Source organism: Ictalurus furcatus, chromosome 1 (genome assembly GCF_023375685.1).
Source record: "Ictalurus furcatus strain D&B chromosome 1, Billie_1.0, whole genome shotgun sequence".
Lineage (NCBI taxonomy): Eukaryota > Metazoa > Chordata > Actinopteri > Siluriformes > Ictaluridae > Ictalurus > Ictalurus furcatus.
The window spans coordinates 10,196,567-10,216,376 of NC_071255.1; the positions used below are offsets into that span (position 1 = coordinate 10,196,567).

Sequence of the window (19,810 nt, forward strand, 5' to 3'; positions counted from 1 at the left end):
TGTGGTTTAAGGGCCGTGTTGGAAGCTATGACTCATGGAATCAGTAAATGGAGGAGGATAGATGATGGAACCAGACTCCACGTCTGCCAGCAAACACTATTTGTGCACCATGGTATCAAAGTATCCAATATGTTTCCTGTTCTATAGGTACTGTATAGCCAATACTGTATTTAGCTTTGTGAAATTTTAGCAATTTTTATTATTATAGATTCTTCATAATTTTTTTATAAACACTTTGACATAACCGTCTTTACATCTTGATAGGTAGCACTCAGATATTCAAAAGCACTCTTTAAAAAAATGTTTCTGTGGCTGTGAGGGCAGCAGAACATTTCAACACAACCCAGCTGTATTAACCAGTTAGTAAGACAATGGATTATGATATAAATCCAAGTTTACAACTGATTTTATTATCAATATATCTTACGGAAGTGATGGCTGATGTTTAATCAAATGTTCTGGATTCACTGTTTCCAACAGTGGCTTTCTCCCGGAACATTTCCCACCTAGACAACAATTTAACATTATAAAAAACATACATAGTTAGCTTAACCAAAAACAAGACTTAGCGTTCTGTTGGGGTTGGTGTCATTTGCTTGAATGAAATTTCCCAAAAAATCGTGTGGTTGCAGACTTTGATCATGTCGAGCTGATCGAGCTGGGAGACCATCTATACCAGCTAGTAAGTGCTGGTAGAAAGAGAACAGTCTCTAAATGATTACTTTTAACACTAACTCATTAGCATTGGTTAAGGAACAAACACAATTAGGAGTTCTCAAACAAGAAGGAAAATGACTTAATAACTTAAAGGATGGTCTACCAGTTTGACGAGTTCGGCCTGTGTTTTGGCAGGGCACACCCAGCTGGATTTTCACCAGGGATTGCTGAGCTTCTTGAAATTTAATCAGGTGAATAACATCTAACACGGAACATAATCTTGGACTCACACTGTAACTTTTCGGATTGTGATGTTACATTATAATGCTATTGCACCGTGCATGTGCATGTTTTTGATGGTACAGGCTTTGAGAGGTTTGGATGGAGGGCACGGGGCTGGTGTCTGGGTGTAAGTTAGCCAAGATCATCAACGCCACTTATCGGAGCTGTAAGCTACTATTTTACTCATGGCTTTTTCAGCTGTGAATTCTTACACTGACTATCGCAATATTTCTATTAGAAATTACATTAAGATACACATTTTCCACATAAATGTGAATGGAAAAAGTTACCATCTGGATTGCTAATATCCTAATATCATTAAGGTGTGTTTTGGCAAAATTCAGACAAGGCTTAATGTTCTTCTGGGTTAGCAGTGGTTTTCACCTCACCACTCTTCCATAGATGCCATTTTTGCCCAGTGTCTTTCTGATAGTGGAGTCATGAACAGTGACCTTTACTGAGGCAAGAGAGGCCTGTAGGTTCTGTGATGTTATCCTTGGCTCTTTTGTGACTTCCTGGATGAGTTGTTGCTGTGCTCTTGGAGGAATTTTGGAAGTCGGCCACTTCTTGGAGGTTCACCACTGTACTGTGCTCCAAAGTTTTTTCCATTTGGAGCTCTCACTGTGGTTCTTTGGAGTCCCAGAGACTTTGAAATAACTTTGTAACCCTTCACAGACTGATGTATTTCAATCACCTTCTTCCTCATCATTTCTGGAATTTCTTTCAACTTTGGCATAGTGTGTTACTGGGTAAGACATTTTAACCAGCTTCATTCTGTTGAAAAAGTTCTGTTTAAGTGTTGATTTGATTGAACAGGGTTTGCAGTAATCAGGCCTGGTTGCGTCTAGTTCAGCTGAACACCATTATGAATGCAGTCTCATAGATTTGGGGAATTAGTAACTATGGGGGCAAATACATTTTCACACAGGCCCAGTTGGTATTGGATAACTTTTTTTCCTTCAATAAATAACACTGTCATTTAAAAACTGTATTTTGTGTTTACCCAGGTTGCCTTTGTTTTATCTTAGATTTTGTTTTTAATTTCTGAAACAATTTAGTATGAGATATACACAAAACCAGAAGAAATCAAATACACGGTGTGTGTGAGTATATGTATGTATTTATTTATTTATTTATTTATTTATTTATTTATTTATTAGGAAAAACACCAGCAATAAGTTATATTTTGAGTTACAGGGACTTTTTTTTTTTTTTTTTTTTTTTTTTTTTTGCAAACACTATTTTTAAAGTAGTGCAGTTTCTTTCTACAAAATACAGGTTTTAAAAGTACTATTAATATTTTATGATGCCTGCCTTGAAGAGGTTTTTTTCCCCAAGAATGACAATTTGTTTGCATTCATATAAAATGCTATATAAGAGTGCTAATGACTTTGGCACATTTATTTTCGAGATAAAATACTATTAATTGAAAATTTTTGTATAAACACAATTTTGTTGGTATGTAAATGGTGCACTTATATAGCGCTTTAAAGTGTGTCTCATTCACCCATAACACTGGTAGCAGAGCTCCCAAGAACAAGGACACTTCGGCATGTGGAATCATGCTGGCTGGGAATCGAACCCCAAACCCTACTATTAGTGGACTACCAACTGGGTCACAGCCACCCCAGTATGTCAATAAATTAAATATAGCACCATATCACTGTCTTCTGTCTTTCTCATTTGGTCATTTGTATGGATGAATGTGTTCTTTGCTCAGCTCACTCAAGGATGGATCACTAAGATCAGGTCATGAATAAGCCTTAATAAGTCCCAAAAGGACCTACATGGACATCATCAGCCCACAAAAGTTGTTCTTCAAGCATCTGATGCCACTCAATAGTGGGAGGGGGAAAGGTGATTGCTTGACACACACTTCCTCCTCCCAGTGCACAGTGGAGGTGTATTTCTACAGCAACCCACAGCATCCTGTTTGTATCCTGCAAGGAGAACACCACACTCAGTAAGTCTGCCTTTTTTTTTTTCCTTTTTTTTTAAATGAATGACACAATTTGACTCCAAATTAGATTCGAGGTGAAAATATACTAGAATTGTAGGTTATTGAAATTAGACTAGTATCTTTTCTTTTCAAACACTGGGCAGACTCAATCACTGGGTACAAACTCATGCATCTATTTAACAATGATCTTTGAAAGATCTTAAATATGACTGTATTTAAAGTATAAAATCTAAATATAAAGTATTTGTAGTTAACATGATGTCTTTTCCATGAGGTCACCACATTTTCAGTAAATTATTAAGCACTGAACGCATAAGAAATGAAGAGGATAATTTGAGATGAAGTTTGGTTATTGTTCTGTGTTCACAAGAAAATACAGCGTAACATCAGAAATGGGAATCGCACTTTTATGAACTAAAACAATCAATCAGGCATGTACGCTGCAGATACTGTATAATATTCCATTTTTCATTTCCACAATGTTGTCTTTATTTTATTTTATTATCGCTAAAAATTTAGGAACCAACACCACCCCAATCACGGCTGTACTATAATCTCAGCACGCAATGATTTAGATTACTATGGAACAGTTTTTCACCAGATATATATTGAAGTATTGGTGAGGACTGGCTAAAATTAGAAATACTGCTATTTTTTCCCACTTTTTTTGTCAACAGTGTGCGTGGGGGAAAATAGTAAATATTTTAAGGCATTGTTTTTCTGTATGTGAATCCTCATGGGAGTTTGCTCACACAGCCAGTAACCAGGCAGCTCTCCCAAATCCTCATGGGTAGAACGCATTATCAGGAAAGATTCATAGGTCACATCTGTGTCTCATGACTGTGTTCATGACTACAGAAACCAAGTTAACAATGGAAAATAAAACTGATGTTCACGAATTGCGAAGGGGCGCCCCAAACACAAGAGGGAGTGATGTCACATAATAAAATGTAGCCTACAGAAAGCCTGCTGTGCTTTCCCAGACACTTGTGACATGCTTAATGGATTGCATGCAAATATAAAAATGCAAATGCCTATTTTGAATACAGTGCATATGTGACTGCAACAAATTTTTCATACCCGTTCATTTGTTTATTAATGAGAACGTCACCGTCATAAATGCAACTTAAGATTTTTTTTTTTTTGCCGTTATCAGAAGAGGTGCTGGGAGCAGTGCTGCTTCCTCATAGCTCCAGGGTCCTTGGTTTGATCCTGAGCATGAGTTACTATCTGTGTCTTTTTTTCTCCATGTTTGTGTTTTCTCCCACCTCCCAAAAACATGCCAGTAGGTGAATTTAGCGACTTTAAATTGCCCCTAGGTGTGAATGAGCGTGTCAACGTGTGTGCATGGTGCCCTGTGATGTACTTGCATCCCATCCTGCTTTGTGACCAGTGTTTCCAGGATAGGTTCTAGATCCGCCATGGCATGAACCACGATAAAGCGGTTACTAAACGTCAATTAATTAATGAATGAATCTATCGTAAGAAATTCAATATATATTCTTTATATAAATTTTTTGGGGTTATAACATATAACATATCAAGTGTTTGTAAGTATAAATGTTTTAAAAAGTGCTCACAAGAGGAGGCGCAATGCTTTAACGCAAAACTACACCCTTTAACGAGCATTTAATCCATTGATTGATGGATATCAATTCTTTTTACATCAAAGTCTGGCTTCTGTGATACCCATTATGCAAATATGTTAAACGCAATCACTGGGAGTTGTCAGCGTGAGCAACTAATGGTACTGTAAGAACTGCTAACAATTTGGGGTGATATTTGGTGAAACACAGGTAGGTAGAGTATAAAATGTGGCGTGAAACAAGATAATTTAATTCAACTGAATTCCTGTGGAATAAAGCATGCCCTTTGTAGTGTAATGAAACCCAAAACCCAAAAACCCAAAAGTGTATAGCCAGCATAGAACATTGTACTGTATAGAACATTGCGCTTGTGTATAGCCAGCACTTAACACAGACAATAAGAGAGACCTGAAAGCAGAGATATTCGATATATCTGAAACCAACCATTCTAAAGAAATCTCTGTCTTTATACTACACAGTACAGACGTCAGAGAGATAAGCTCATTGGTCCTTCTGGGACAAGAGAAGTTGAATTGAGGTAAGGTAGCTAGCTAACTTTGTAATATGATTGCTTCTTAAACGTATCCTGCTCCAAACATGACTCATGTACAGGTAGTTCAGTTACTTGGCTCAGCTTATTGGGTGCAGAGAGGGTACAGCTTGTTTGTTTGTTTGTTTGTTTGTTTTTTACTAGACTGTTTTTTTTCTTCAAACAGCAAAAGTACTTCTATCCAGCTGCTTCCTAATAATTATAAAATATATATATTTTTAAACTGATAACAGCAGTAACAGATAATGAAACAAGGTGTGTTTGGGGGGGGGGGGGGGGCGCAGTTGTAGAGAGAAACATCAACCATGCTATAAGTAGCTGCTATGTCTATTAATTAGCAGCAAGTTATGGGGAGCATATCTATGTTCCCAGGGTCCCATGTTCCCCAGATTTATATGGCACATAATGAACATATGGTGATTTAAAGCTGGAGTTAGGCTTCAGCATAAGTGAGAGCTGGGACATGTTCATACTTAACATTTTGTTCCTTTTATGACCGATTACTGTGTTTTATAGGGTACAGAATGGCATTTCACTATTTATGGATGGAGTTGAACTGTATGAAGGTGTGAATGTAGACTAAAAGCTATTTTTAGAGCAGCACAAATAATGGTTCAGCATGTGCCACCTAGATCATTTTCATTTTCACCAAGTTCATAACTTTCATAAATTTCAAGTGTGGATGAAGGATGGATTTTAAACTAATGTATGATGTTATTCATTTAAATGTGTCTTTGGTGTTTAAAGTTAAAAGGTAATTACGGTAATAGGACCCTGGGGAAATGTGTCCTGACTACATAAAACCTTTGGAGAAGTTTACGTAATGTGTGTTAACAGAATACTGAACTTGGGAACATAGGAGCCTGGGAATATAGGAATGACCCCCATGTTTTGTTCATGTTTTGCATTAACAGACCTATCTTGCAAATTCATTCATCCATAATGAGGGAAGCAAGCATCAGGTCGTGTAAGAAATGGGAGAGTAGCCCAATCTTCAGGTCAGGGTTCAAGTTATATATGGGTTAAGGGAGAGCAACTACAATCTCCAGTAATTGGTACCCTTCTCATGAGACAACTCCATCATCACTGTAAAAGATTAGTTTATAATTAGTCTACACTAGTATTATAAGAGATCATTTTATATCTCTACATGAAAGTTCTATTTCACCATTTCTGTTCCACATGTAAAAACTATCAACCAAATAATAGAATTGTTTTGCTTTGATTAGGTGATACAGTGCCCTCTACTAATATTGGCACCCTTGGTAAATATGAGCAAAGAAGGCTGTGAAAAATTATATTTTAAGTATATTACCATTGATATATATATTTTTTTAAATTAGTACACCTGGGTGACTAGGAACAGGAAATTGTTCACCCATGACTTGTAGTTGTGATGTTGGACAAAAGGTTGTTGAGCTTCACAAAATGGGAGGTGGCTATAAGAAAATAGCACAATTATTGAAAATTCCCATTTCCACTATCAGGGCAATAATTAAGAAGTTCCAGTCAACTGGAAATGTTATGAATCAACCTGGAATTAGACGTGTGTCTATATCGTCTGTGCACTGTGAAGAGGACGGGTCGAGTATCCAAAAAATCTCCAAGGATCACAGCTGGAGAACTGCAGAAGTTAGTTAGTCTTGGGGTCAGAAAGTCTCCAAAACTACAAGCTGAAGTCACCTACATCACCACAAGTTGTTTGGAAGGGTTTCAAGAAAAAATCCTTTACTCTCATCCAAAAACAAACTCAAGTGTGTTCAGTTTGCCAGACACTACTGGAACTTCAAATGGGATCGGGTTCTATGGTCCGATGAAACCTAAATAGAGCTTTTTGGCAATAAACACCAGAGGTGATTTTAGCGCACACAGAGAGGAAGCCATATGGAAAAGTACCTCATGTCCACGGTTAAATATGGTGGTGGCTCTTTAATGTCTTGGGGCTGTTTTTCTGTCAGAGGACCTGGACATTTTGTTAGGATACATGGCATCATGGACTCTATCAAATATCAACAGATATTAAATGAAAACCTGACTGCCTCTGCCAGAAAGCTTAAAATGGGTCGTGGTTGGATCTTCCAGCAGGACAATGATCCAAAACATCAAAATCAACACAAAAATGGTTTACTGACCACAAAATCAAGGTCCTGCCCTGGCCATCCCAGTCCCCTGACTTGAACCCCATAGATAACCTGTGGGGTGAACTGAAGAGGAGAGTCCACCAGCATGGATCTTGAAATGTGAAGGATCTGGAGAGATTCTGTATGGAGGAACGGTCTCAGATCCCTTGCCATGTATTCTCCAACCTCATCAGGCATTATAGGAGAAGACTCAGAGCTGTTATCTTGGTAAAGCAAGGTAGCACAAAGTATTGACTCAAATGGTGCAAATAATTGTTGCACACCTATAATTAACAGACTTTTTTTTTTGATAAACCTGTGTTGTGTTTGCAATTGTTTGATATCCATGACAGCAGAGTATTTTTGTGAATTTTTTAAACAAAAGATCAAAAGTTTAAACAATAAAGACAAATTTTCACAGCCTTCTTTTACCAAGGGTGCCAATATTAGTGGAGGGCGCTGTAGATAGCCTGCTGTGCTGTTCCTGGCACTACATCTGTCACATGCTTACATACTTAGTTATTCTCTGCTGCTCTTTAAGTAAATATTCCACACAACTGCAATATTGTATTCTATTTGTATTTTTTACATTATTGTGTAGTCACCTAAGTAGGTTTGCATGTTCTTTTCTGTATGAACAATTGTCTTTGGCATACTTTGAATGTGACGAGTAAAATGACTTTGGCTTTAACTTTAGGGGATTTCTATTTGCATGCAAATGCAAATACAAATATGCAAATGTACATATGGTGTTGATTTTGAATACAATCCCAATGTCACTGCAACACACCTGTTCATTTATTTATTAATGCGCAGGTCATAGCCATAAATTAGATTTCAGATTTTTTTCCCCCCACATTTATCACAAGAGGTGCTGGAGGCAGTGTCACCTCCCAGCTCCAGGGTGCCTTGTTTGATCCTGAGCACTATCCAGAGTTATTTTCTGTATATGTATGTGTGGGTTTCACTGTAATTACACGGTTGTTCCCTTCTCATAAGACAACTCCATCACAATTGTAAGACTAATATAAACTTTTTTTTGTAGTTTTTTTGGGTGGAGTGTCTCTACAAGACACACCACCTTGTTCTATTTCAGTATTATGTTTCACATGTAAAAAATGTCCGTAGCAACTTAAGTTGCTTTATGATACAAATACATAATATTGCAGTATTATTCAATGTTGAGTACTGTTCTCAAAATAATTTAAAGATGTTTGATTTCTCAGCCAGTGAGAGACATCAGGAGGAATCTGCGATGTCTTTCGCTCGTGGAACTTTGATTTGTCTTCTTTTAGCTCATTGGGCTACAGGTAAGCTGAATTCACAATACATAATCATTTAAATAAGCAGGTCATAGGTGTATATTGCATGAGTTGTGTCATGCTCTTTTAATTGTTTTTAGAAAGCAACATTGCAAAAAAAAAAATTATACTAGTGTGTCTAATAGAAATAAAAGCAGCATAAAGGATTTTTTGTTCATTTATTTCTTTTCTAGTAATATCACAGGGCATGCTACCACCAGGCTTTCCTCCGCTGCCTCAAGACTTTAAGGAAATGGCCAAGAAGATGGTATTTGTTTATTACATACAGCCACTTCAGTCAGCTCTACATTGTTACATTAGTACTGTTCAAACAACTACACAGAACTATACATATACAGTGGGGCAAATAAGTATTGAATGCGTCAACATTTTTTTTTCAGTAAATATATTTCCAATGAGGTTATTCACATGAAATTTTCACCAGACATCAGTATTAACTCAAGAGATCCGGAAATATAAAGAATTCACAATATTAACGTCCATAAATAAAGTTCTATGTAATAAAGTGGAATGACAGCAAAAAAGTATTGAACAGGCTAAGAAAAAGCAGTTAAGCAAGGTAAGGAAGGAAGCAGCTGAAATCCGTAAGTAGTTAAAAAGTAATTATACTCCTATCTGTGCAAATTAATATCAGCTGGGTTAGTAAATTGATGGTCTATAAAAAGGCTTTTCGTTACCAAGGTGTCACACAAGAAACAGATCATGGTGGGTAAAAGCAAAGAGCTCTCCCAAGACCTTCACAGCCTTATTGTTGCGAAACATATTGATGGAATCGGATACAGACGTATTTCAAAACTTCTGAATCCTCCAGTAAACACCATTGGGGTCATTATCCACAAGTGGAAGCAACATCACTCCGTCATCAACCGGCTACACACAGGAGCTCTTCGCAAGATTTCTGACCTGTGAGTCAGAAGAATAGTCAGAAGAGTAGCCCAAGAGCCAAGGACCACTCGGAAAGAGCTCCAGAAACACTTGGAGGCAGCAGGTGCCATCGTCACAGAGAAAACAATAGGCAATGCACTCCACTGCTCACGCTCACCCGCAAGACTCCATTACTAAAGAAAAGGCATGTCGAAGCTCATTTAAAGTTTGCTACAACTCATTTGGACAAGCCTATGAAATACTGGGAGAGTGTAGTCTGGTCAGACGAGAGCAAAATGGAACTTTTTGGTTCTCATACTACACACCATGTTTCGAGAAGAAATGGCACTGCACATCACCCTAAAAACACTACACCAACAGTGAAGTGTGGAGGAGGAAGCATCATGGTCTGGGGCTGTTTTTCATCACATGGTACTGGCAGACTTCAAATAATTGAAGGAACGATGAATGGAGCCCTTTACCGGGAGATTCTTGAGAAGAATCTGCTGATATCCACCAGGATGATGAAGATGAGACGTGGGTGGAGCTTCCAGCAGGACAACGATCAAAAGCATACAGCAAAGGAAACTCTCAATTGGTTTCAGAGAAAAAAATGAAGGTGTTAGAATGGCCCAGTCAATCACCTGACTTGAATCCAATTGAACAAGATTTAAAGACAATATGTTTAGAAGAATGAGCCGAAATCACACCTGAATACTGCGGCCCATTAATTTCTTCATACAGGAAGCATACTGAAGTTGTCATTACAAACAAAGGCTTCTCCACTAAGAATTAAATACATTTCAGTTAGTGTTCAATAATTTTTTCCTGTGTCATTCCCCTTTATTACACATAACTTCATTTATGGACTGTAATGTTGTGATTTCTTTATATGTGTGGATATCTTGAGTTAATACGAAATTCTGGTGAAAATTTCATGTGAATATCCTCATTTGAAATATATTTACTGAAAAAAAGGTTGACGCGTTCAATACTTATTTCCCCCACTGTATAGCCTTAGATAGGTCATGTCACTAAGTGAACCTGGTTTCCTTGAAATAATTTTAAAAATATATTGCAGCACATAATATGATTACATTCATTATCAATTAAATGTTCTAATTAATAAAGCATACACGATACAAGCTTTTTAAGAATTGTCAACGCCATGTGTCACAAGAGAATAGGAATGCAAAGATGTGTTTTCCTGTGACTTTACACAAAAAAAGAAGTCATCTTTCACTCGGGGTAATTAACCTTACCATGTTGTTTTTTCTCTCACAGATGACCATATGCTCCATGAAAGGTACAGTAAGAGAAAGCTTAAATGCTGTCCTTTTTGTTGTTGTTGTTGTTGTTGTTGTTGTTGTTCAAGATGCATAATTTTGCCCATATCGATGTCTTGTACGACAAATGTGGTTCTTCCTGACACTAAACAAATAACCTTACATCACACACACACACACACACACTGAATGGATGATGGTGTGGTGATAATACATTAATTTACAATAGAATAAGACAATACAATATTGAACAAAATACAATTATGATGTATTTATGAGCACCGTTCAGGACATGCTGTACAATGCAATGCAAAAAAAAGCAAGTAGAATCATAGCAACAGGCAGTAGAAGGGTGCAAAAGGTTATCAGGTGAAGACAAAGGGACATCAGCCAGAATAGGCCATCTTAAACAGAGGCGTTTTAAGGTGAGATTTACACAGATAACACAGTGGAGTCCAGTTGATCAATATGTAGGAAAGTAAAGCTCTATAAAGAGTCTGGGAGCAGTAGATAGTGGAAATTGTTTCAGTGGATCGGTGAGGAGAATGGGTACTAAGTGGCTTGAGTAAGTTCTTAATGGTAGAGAGAAAAGATCACATTGCCTTAATAATAATACATTATACAATATAATAGATGCATATGGAGGTTTTAGCAGTGTCAAGGGAATTCTTGTAATGTAGGAAGAGCTTTTATGTTTATGCATGACAAGACCAGGCTTAGTAGAAGGGAGGCGAAACTCAGAAGTGGTTCCATGGTGCAGTGTGAACGAAAGGCAACATTCAAGAGTGTTCAGCACAGGGGACAGGGAATCGCTCGACCAAGTCAGCAGGAGAGGCATGGCAGAGAGAACTAGGACGGGGGCAGTGGTGGCTTGATGATTAAGGCTCTGGGTTACTGATTGGAAGATCAGGGGTTCAAGCCCCAGCACTGCCAAGCTGCCACTGTTGGGCCCTTGAGCAAGGCCCTTAACCCTCTCTGCTCCAGGGGCGCTGTCTCATGGCTGACCCTGCGCTCTGACCCCAACTTCCTAACATGCTGGGGTATGTGAAGAAAAGAATTTCACTGTGCTGTATTCTATATATGATCAATAAGGACTCATTATCATTTCTTCAACAGGGTTCATTCTATCGCAAGTAGTCCAATACAGGTTGCTTGACCATTTTTAATTTTCCTAAAATGAGTGACTACATCTATGCATTGCAAACCCACCATTTTTTTTTGTTGTTGTTGTTTATTTTACTTGGTTTAACTATGATGGCCATCTTTTTGTCCTGGCACACAACAAATTGTTGTTATACTGTACAGCTGTTTACGCAAGACTCAATATCTCAGCTCAAGGTGGTCTTAGCTCCTTGGAACAAAAACTGATCTGTAGAGCACATTAAAAGGTACATGAACATATATAAACCATATAGAACCAAAATTTGTTCTGTGCCATGACACCAAGATTGCCATCATGGTCGTGGTAATAACTAAAAAAAAAAAAAAAAAATTGGCCAAGCAACCATCTTTACAATTACTGGCATGTATAAGACTGTAATGTAGCTAACTAAATCCTGTTTTAGGGAGTTGCAAAAAGAAATAGACAATATTTTAGAGTTTGATCAGAGTCTTGAAATAATAACATAATTCAATATGGCTTCAGTATAGCTCTTAGTTTGCGTTGTTCCAGTCTCCAATTTTTAAAATCGTCAGATATTTCTGTAGTATCTTGTATTTTGCAGTGTTTATTGACAATGTGAAATGGCTGCATTGCTACAGGTTATTCTCCACCTATCCTAAAGGACTCCATGTTGAACAGGTAAAGTGTTCAGATGCCCTTATCGAAAGATTTATTCTGGCGCATTTAATGTTAAATGATTGGTTGTATTTGAATATACTGTACATAGGAATGTTTTTTCATGGGTAAATTACTTAGTAGGTTTTGTCATTTGAGCAATAATGTGACATGTGGAACCCCCCTCTCCAGCTCTTTCTTCAAACCAGATGAGATGACAATGGGAAACCCCATCTCTATTTTTGCTTCCCTTCTTTCTTCACTCCCTCCTCTCTCTTCACCCATTGCGAAGCCCAATGAAACAGACCTGGCCTTGGTACTACACAAACTAACACAACACCACTCATATAGTTATATATTCTTATACATGAGTTAATTGAATGTACTTGAAAGAGCCTTATTTCTTCTCATGCTCTAAGAACATCACAGAGAAAATGTGCAACAGTTCGAACCTGCCACAAATGATCGACCACATGTGGAACACTACGGTTAGCGCTTTGTTCGTTTAATGACAAAACAAATGTTGTCTTTTATGTAAATTTTTCAACATGTAAAACTCCAATATACGTTGAATTTGTGAAATTCTCTTTATCCTTTCTATCCGCTCTCCCACTCTGTCTCCGGACTGCGCTGTCTTCAGGAGAAGACACACTGTTTCATGCGAGCATTCTTGGCTCCTCTCTCCTGGGTGGCCATCGTACAGAATGCTACACAATTTGACCCACAGCAGCTCAGAAAGATGCTTTGGGTGGCTAAACCTTTCCTAGAAATGTCAAATTCTTCTCTAATGCTGCCTCGAACACTGCAGGACTCTCAGCTCCCCTTAATGTGAGTATGGGAATGACAGAGGTAGCTAGAGAAAGATGAAGTCCAGGGAAATGTGAATAAATCTTTGTCTTTCATTCATTCTTTTATTTGTTCCTGCTTTCTTCAGGATGCTGACATTCAATGAGGTCTTCGTCTCCCTTTCAGAAGGGCAAAGGAATGATATCAGGCAATGGATGAAAGAGAGAGTCACAGAACATGATCACAGTTGTGCACCAAATAATAGCCTTACCGGTGTTCCCAGTCCGCCAATGCCAGTACAACCTTCCATGCGTAAGTCCTCTCAAACCTAGATGTTGCTATAAGGGCTAAGAAGTTACATGTACACTATACACTGATCAGGCATAACATTAAAACCACTGACACGTGACGTGAATAGCATTGATTATCTTGTTACAATGGCACCTGGGAAGGAGTGGGATATATTAGGCAGCAAGTGAACAGTCAGCTCTCGAAGTTGATGTGTTGGAAGCAGGAAAAATGGGCAAGTGTAAGAATCTGAGTGACTTTGACAAGGGCTAAATTGTGATGGCTAGACGACTGGGTCAGAGCATCTCCAAAACAGCAGGTCTTGTGGGGTGTTTCCGGTATGCAGTGGTTAGTACCTACCAAAGGTGCCTCATGGAAGGACAACCGGTGAACTGGCAGCAGGGTCATTGATGCGCGTGGGGAGTGAAGACTAGCCCATATAGTCCAACACTGCAAAAATGGTTTGAGGAACATGACAGAGTTCAAGGTGTTGACTTGACCTCCAGATTCCACAGATCTCAATCCGATCGAGTTTTTGTGGGATGTGCTGGACAAACAAGTCCGATCTATGGAGGCCCCACCTCGCAACTTACAGGACGTGTAGAATCTGCTGCTAAAGTCTTGGTGCCAGATACCACGATTAACCTTCAGAGGTCTTGTGGAGTCCATGCCTCAAAGCAGCACAAGTGGGACCTACACAGTATTAGGCTGGTGGTTTTAATGTTAAGGCTGATCAGTGTATGGCCAAAGGTTCACCACACCCATATACGGGTCTTCCCCAAACTGTTGCTACAAAGTTGGAAGTACACAGTGGTATAGGATGTCTTTGTAAGTGGTAACATTACATAACTGAGTGCATCTCGGCTTTATACGATATTCTGATAGTTGTCCAGTGAACTTTCTGGTCTTTCTGGAATGTAACAAACCCAAAAATGTCAAGTAAATCTGATCATATATTATTAATTGTCTATTGTTGTCAACTGTAGCCTAAATAAGAGTTTCTTGTTTTGAGAAAGACACTGAACCAGAGAAACCATGTGGAGGAGAGACAGGAGATGAAAGAAAGTTGAGGAAGCCAGATGAGTATTAGGGAAAGGATAAATAAAAATAGGAAGCTGTAATTATGTAATCTAGTGAATTTGTATGTGTGATGAGTAAAAGTGGAGACACTGCCATAGACACTGTCCTGTCTGTGTGTAACTACAGCAACACCAATGAACGCAACATTTCTCTGTATCTCCAGTTAATTCTTCAATTTCTGGCTGTCAAACCAAAATGCCTTGGCTGAAGGCTGACGTGCTGAGGATGATGGGACGTTTCATTTCGAAACTTCCTGAAGCAGATCTGAGGGGCATACTTCCAGAAGAGGTCAGTATTCTTGGAACGTTCTTCCTTATTTACTCCCTTGGGAGCATGCTCTAAAGCAGGAGTGTCCAATCTTATCCGGAAAGGGCCGGTGTGGTTAAACAGGTGGAATCAGATGTGGTTTCTGCTTGGTTGGAATGAAAACCTGCACCCACACCGGCCCTTTCCGGATAAGATTCGACACCCCTGCTCTGAAGCAAACACAGATTTAGCAAACTAGTTTGGGTGTCTGGAAGTCCAGAAAAAAACCTATTTCTAAACTAATATGATTCTGTTAAAAGTGCAAATCATTCTTCATTAGTATAAAAATGTCAGGTTGTTGTGTTTTTTTTATTCACCAAATACAAAGCAGTGAAAATGGCTAATACAGTAATTTATTGAGGAATGTACTCATATAAGGTAAATCCATCAGTTACTACAGTTACATGTAAAGTATCAAAACAATAACGTCAACATTGTTTAAAAGCAACATTCTCATATGTTTCAGTTTCACACAAGGATTAAAATCGAGCATGTCTTAGCTTTAAATAATGTGTTCTCGAATACTGTGTCTGTATGTTTCTGTCTCTTTCTCTTAGTTGTGTAAGTTCTTCCAGTCTCCAGAATTCCCATTTTCATTCAGTAATGTCAGCGGGATGCAGACTGCGAATGCTCAGACACTAATGCAACGACTCAAGCGAGAGTGTTTCAATGCCACACAGAACTTCCCCAACCAAATGGACAGGTGTGTCATATCTGGAGGTTGCATACCATGGTTTTATATGATTTTAATCACAAGTCTGTATACGTTAAAGCTCCTGTTATTTACATGATAGCTGAACTTTGCGATTATACTGTGATCAGACATAAAAGGCTTTACCACTTCATTCATCTCATCTCTGCTTCCTTGTACAGGCTTGGATATCTCGTCTGTTTCTATGATGATCCCCAGTCGCTGAATGCTACACTAATTAAAAAGCTGCTCCACCAGCTGGTGGGTTGTGAACCCAGTGGGATCGACGAGGTCAGTAAAAGCTTTTTATTTATTCCTGCTTCTTTACAGACACAAGTTTACAGATATTACTATTTAAATATTCAGAAACATCAGAACCATTTTCTACATGCATTCACACAGTACAGGTGCATCTCAAAAAAAAAATTAGAATATGGTGGAAAAGTTCATTTTTTCTGGTAATTTAATTCAAAAAGTGGAACTTGTATATATTCTAGATATATTACACATAAAGTGAAATATTTCAGGCCTTTTTTTTGTTTTAATCTTGATGATTACGGCTTACGGCTCATGGAAATCAAAAATACAGTATCTCAAAATATTAGAATAAAGATTTTTTTGTTTTAATGACTCCATTAAAGTAACCAAAAGCACAGAAGGTCCGTACGTTAAGCCGTGTTAAACCTCACGGTCATCTCTTCTCTTTTTGGACCTCCCCTTTAATTCCACCCCTTTAATAATTGTATTTCCTCATCTTTCCTATCCTGTTCCATTCCCTTCTCCCCCCTGCTGTCACTCACTCTCCCTCTGTCTACCTCTCAGATGAGGAAACAGTTGGTGAGGAAGCTGATGTCAGATGGCGAGCCTCCCACTTCTGAGATGCTGCATTCTCTGGGCTCCGGGATGTTGCTTCTCTCTCCTTCCATACTGTCCAGTTTCAGCAGAGACTCTCTGAATAACACGATGTTCAGCCTGAGCCAAATAGAATGGAAGCCAGCTCAGGCCAAAATCTTGGTCCAGAAATTATTGGAGAAGGCTACGGTTTGGACCACATATTAGACAGTTATTTTCCCTGCTATTAACTTGTCTTGTCCTTGTGACATTTTTGCTGCCAGGTTAACAAAATTCTCCATCTTTTCTCATTCCTCTCTCTTTGGTAGGACATCAGTGGGGAGAAATTGTTGTCCCTGGGTTCAATGGTGAGAGGTGTAGCCAGTGACCTGCTCAAGAATGTCAAGTCACAAGGCCTGCTGGGAAGCGAGGGCCTGAAAAATATAAGTGAGAGGTTGTCTTCGTTACAGAAAAAGGCTCTTCTTGTGGGGGTAAGGATACGATTATACGAATTCATTATAGAAATGTATCAAAATAAAGCATGGAGAAGGAGGAGCAGGAAAGTTGGATTCTACACCTCCATTTCACTCTCTTTTTAGATGCATGCTGATGTGAATGCAAGTTATTTGGTGAAGGAAATCCCAGATGCTCTTATCGCCTCTCTCTCTCTGTCCTTCCTCGACAAAGCAAACCTTAATTCTCTCGATCAGCTGGAGGGCCGCAGCTGGTCCAGAACACAGGTAAACCCACGCGTTTTACCTGTGCTGGTCTTCTATTCACAGATATTCTTATCCTTGTGGGTACATTTGGTAAACACTATACATAACCCTCCTCTATCTCAGTCATCTTTTTATCACCTTTTTATAGGGAACATATATTTCTCTTTTCATATAGTCTCCCCCCCCCCCAAAAAAAAAAAAAAAAAAATCCATGATGACCTTTACTGTGTTTTCATCCTTCTTCCTGGTCTTTATTTCTTTCTCCACAGTCTGTTTACCTTTTGAAGAAGATTGTAGGTAATGGGCTCAAACCTGAACAGATAAGGTGAGCCAGTTGACGATTCAAAACCACAAGATGAAATATAATATAACTGGTTAACAACTTGTTGCATGTGAACAAAAAAGTATGTGTTAATCTGCTAGAAAATCGAACACTACTGTTTCTTAACAGAAAGCTGGGCCAGGCCGTTCAGGGCGTGACCTGCAACATGATTGATGGCATTGCTCAGAGTGATAGCTTGGAAGCAACTCAAACCCTTGCCAGTTCTTTTAGCTTGCTCTCTAAGACACAGGTAAGTCATCCTTCATTTCTTACAATTACAAAGCTCTTGTTTTTTCCCCCTCCACCGTGATCGGATTCTCCCCATCACTTTCCCCAGGTACGCTGCATGGCTAGTAAACTGTTCCAGAGTCTGGAGAAGCAAAGGCCTGGATATTTCATAAACATCAGCAAATCAGAGCTCCAGGCCATTCCAGCTCTGCTGCTTATCCACCTACCGTATTATTAATATTTCTACAGATATACTACAATGATATTATAAATAAAAACTGACACATTTTTAACCCCTAATTCATTGAAACACTGTACAGGGTACAGGTGATTCAGGGTCTCCCAGCCTCCGTGTGTCCTTATTTCTTGGAGAAGATGAGTCAAGCCAACCTCTCATCTGTACCAAACAGTGCACCATCACGCCGGGAACTTAGAAACAAAGCCCTCAGCTGCCTGGTAATCCCCCCTCCAACACACACACATTTGGCTTATCCTTGATATGTGAAGGTCCTTGAAGATGAGAACCTTCCATTGGCATAAATATTAATGCAACTAATTAATGCTGTCTACGTTTAACCTTAACCTCAGAAACCAAAAAGCAACCTTTTGGCTCGTTTTTTTATGAATAAAAGCTATGGTTTTTTTTTTTGTTTGTTTGTTTTTTTCTTTTTAAAAATAAAAACAGCTGTCAGATATTTGGCTAAATAGTGGAGAAATTTGGTCCTCACAAAGATATAAAAACATGCGTGTGCACACACACACAGTAAATGACTTGCATGTTTTTATATCTTACTGGAAACCAAATGTACAAATGATATCTGACCAAATATCTGACAGTTCTGACCTTGTGGGAATTTCACATAAAAGCTGTGATGATACAATTATTATTAAGAACATCTCTAAAAAGCAAAACTTCATTTCAGTGTCCGAATTTTCTTGAATTCCAAAAACAAGCACTGGCTTCATCTCCATTGTTCATATCTCCGCAGGGGAAGAACGCATCTGCAGTGTCTGCAGCGGATATCTCATCTTTGGGTCCACTTGTGTGTGAATTGGAGCCAACCTGGATCTCCTCTCTGAAACCTGACGCTCTAAACTTCACTTTGCAGGCCCTGGCGTCCTGCAAACACATTCCCCAGCCTTCCAGAGGACCTCTGTTCACTCTTCTCACAAATTTCTACGGGTAGCGTTGTCCCCTGCCTTACAGACACCCCTATCTATAGACCTGTTCATGCCTCTCTTATTCATAACTAAGCTGTGTAAAGGCTGCCGCAGCAGCTAGTGACTACAGATTTTAGTGGCGCAGGACCACATTAATAATGACAGCCTCAAACAACATTAAGTTGAAAGGTTCTCTCACTTGAATTATGCTATAGGCTACTATGTAGTGAATTTTTAGAGTGACCCCGTAATAGGCAGCTGAGCGCCGTCAAACTGCTCATTTTGAGCAGTTTTAGACGTACCTGGTGCATACACATTTCTGTGTACTGCCATTATCCACTCCATAATCCCTCTTTCCCGCTCCCAATCTTTGGAATATAATGTATCTTACAATAGAAATGGTTTTGTACATCATAGACACACTGTATGCACTTCATTAGATTTAATTCCAATGATTTGCTCTAAAACAAGATCTAGATGGACAAATCTGGCAACCCCATTAAGTGTTCTGTCTGTTGCTCCTTGTAGAATTGTACAACTTGTAGAAAGGCGAACAAATCAATGGAACGTCGGCTTATAGCTGTCAAATAGGTCATTAGTACTTCAACAGAATATATGTAGTTGTTATTGAAGACATTATAAAAATTAGTATTTGTTGAATAACAGAGATAAATGGTGGGGAAAACTATGCCTTACTTGCACCTATGTATGAACCCCCACTGACTGAAAGTTTGTGTAAAGCTTTGCTGTAGTGTGTGTGGGCTTCCTAAGTAATCCACGTCATGCTGATGCATGTGATATTACACTAATCAGCCATAATCGTAAAACAACCTGCCTAATATTGTGTAGGTCCCCCTTGTGCCACCAAAACAGCTCTGAACTATCGATGCATGGACTCCACAAGACCTCTGAAGGTGTGCTGTGGTATGAATCGGACTTGTTTGTCCAGCACATCCCACAGATGTTGGATCGGATTGAGATCTGGGGAATTTGG

General features: G+C 38.8%; 2 protein-coding genes across 3 annotated transcripts in view; one reads left to right on the forward strand and one right to left on the reverse strand.

The window, feature by feature from the left end:
* otoa (otoancorin) overlaps nucleotides 1-19,810 on the forward strand; it is a 25,908-nt gene continuing 6,098 nt past the window's right edge. Inside the window, exons 1-20 of the mRNA XM_053624465.1 lie at nucleotides 1-2,902; nucleotides 8,382-8,465; nucleotides 8,651-8,724; nucleotides 10,626-10,647; nucleotides 12,389-12,428; nucleotides 12,597-12,720; nucleotides 12,824-12,892; nucleotides 13,045-13,232; nucleotides 13,339-13,502; nucleotides 14,722-14,846; nucleotides 15,422-15,567; nucleotides 15,738-15,846; nucleotides 16,378-16,596; nucleotides 16,716-16,877; nucleotides 16,986-17,126; nucleotides 17,375-17,430; nucleotides 17,557-17,677; nucleotides 17,765-17,883; nucleotides 17,976-18,111; nucleotides 18,645-18,838. Coding sequence (XP_053480440.1) covers nucleotides 8,411-8,465; nucleotides 8,651-8,724; nucleotides 10,626-10,647; nucleotides 12,389-12,428; nucleotides 12,597-12,720; nucleotides 12,824-12,892; nucleotides 13,045-13,232; nucleotides 13,339-13,502; nucleotides 14,722-14,846; nucleotides 15,422-15,567; nucleotides 15,738-15,846; nucleotides 16,378-16,596; nucleotides 16,716-16,877; nucleotides 16,986-17,126; nucleotides 17,375-17,430; nucleotides 17,557-17,677; nucleotides 17,765-17,883; nucleotides 17,976-18,111; nucleotides 18,645-18,838 — 2,264 coding nt within the window. The 5' untranslated portion in view covers nucleotides 1-2,902; nucleotides 8,382-8,410. The remainder of the gene's footprint in view (nucleotides 2,903-8,381; nucleotides 8,466-8,650; nucleotides 8,725-10,625; nucleotides 10,648-12,388; nucleotides 12,429-12,596; nucleotides 12,721-12,823; nucleotides 12,893-13,044; nucleotides 13,233-13,338; nucleotides 13,503-14,721; nucleotides 14,847-15,421; nucleotides 15,568-15,737; nucleotides 15,847-16,377; nucleotides 16,597-16,715; nucleotides 16,878-16,985; nucleotides 17,127-17,374; nucleotides 17,431-17,556; nucleotides 17,678-17,764; nucleotides 17,884-17,975; nucleotides 18,112-18,644; nucleotides 18,839-19,810) is intronic.
* znf687a (zinc finger protein 687a) overlaps nucleotides 16,647-19,810 on the reverse strand; it is a 27,675-nt gene continuing 24,511 nt past the window's right edge. Inside the window, exon 11 of one of the 2 annotated variants that reach the window (XM_053624445.1) lies at nucleotides 16,647-16,820. In XM_053624445.1, coding sequence (XP_053480420.1) covers nucleotides 16,794-16,820 — 27 coding nt within the window. In that variant the 3' untranslated portion in view covers nucleotides 16,647-16,793. Of the gene's footprint in view, nucleotides 16,821-17,383; nucleotides 17,418-19,810 lie in introns of those variants that run through there. The other variant, XM_053624453.1, reaches the window with a different exon arrangement.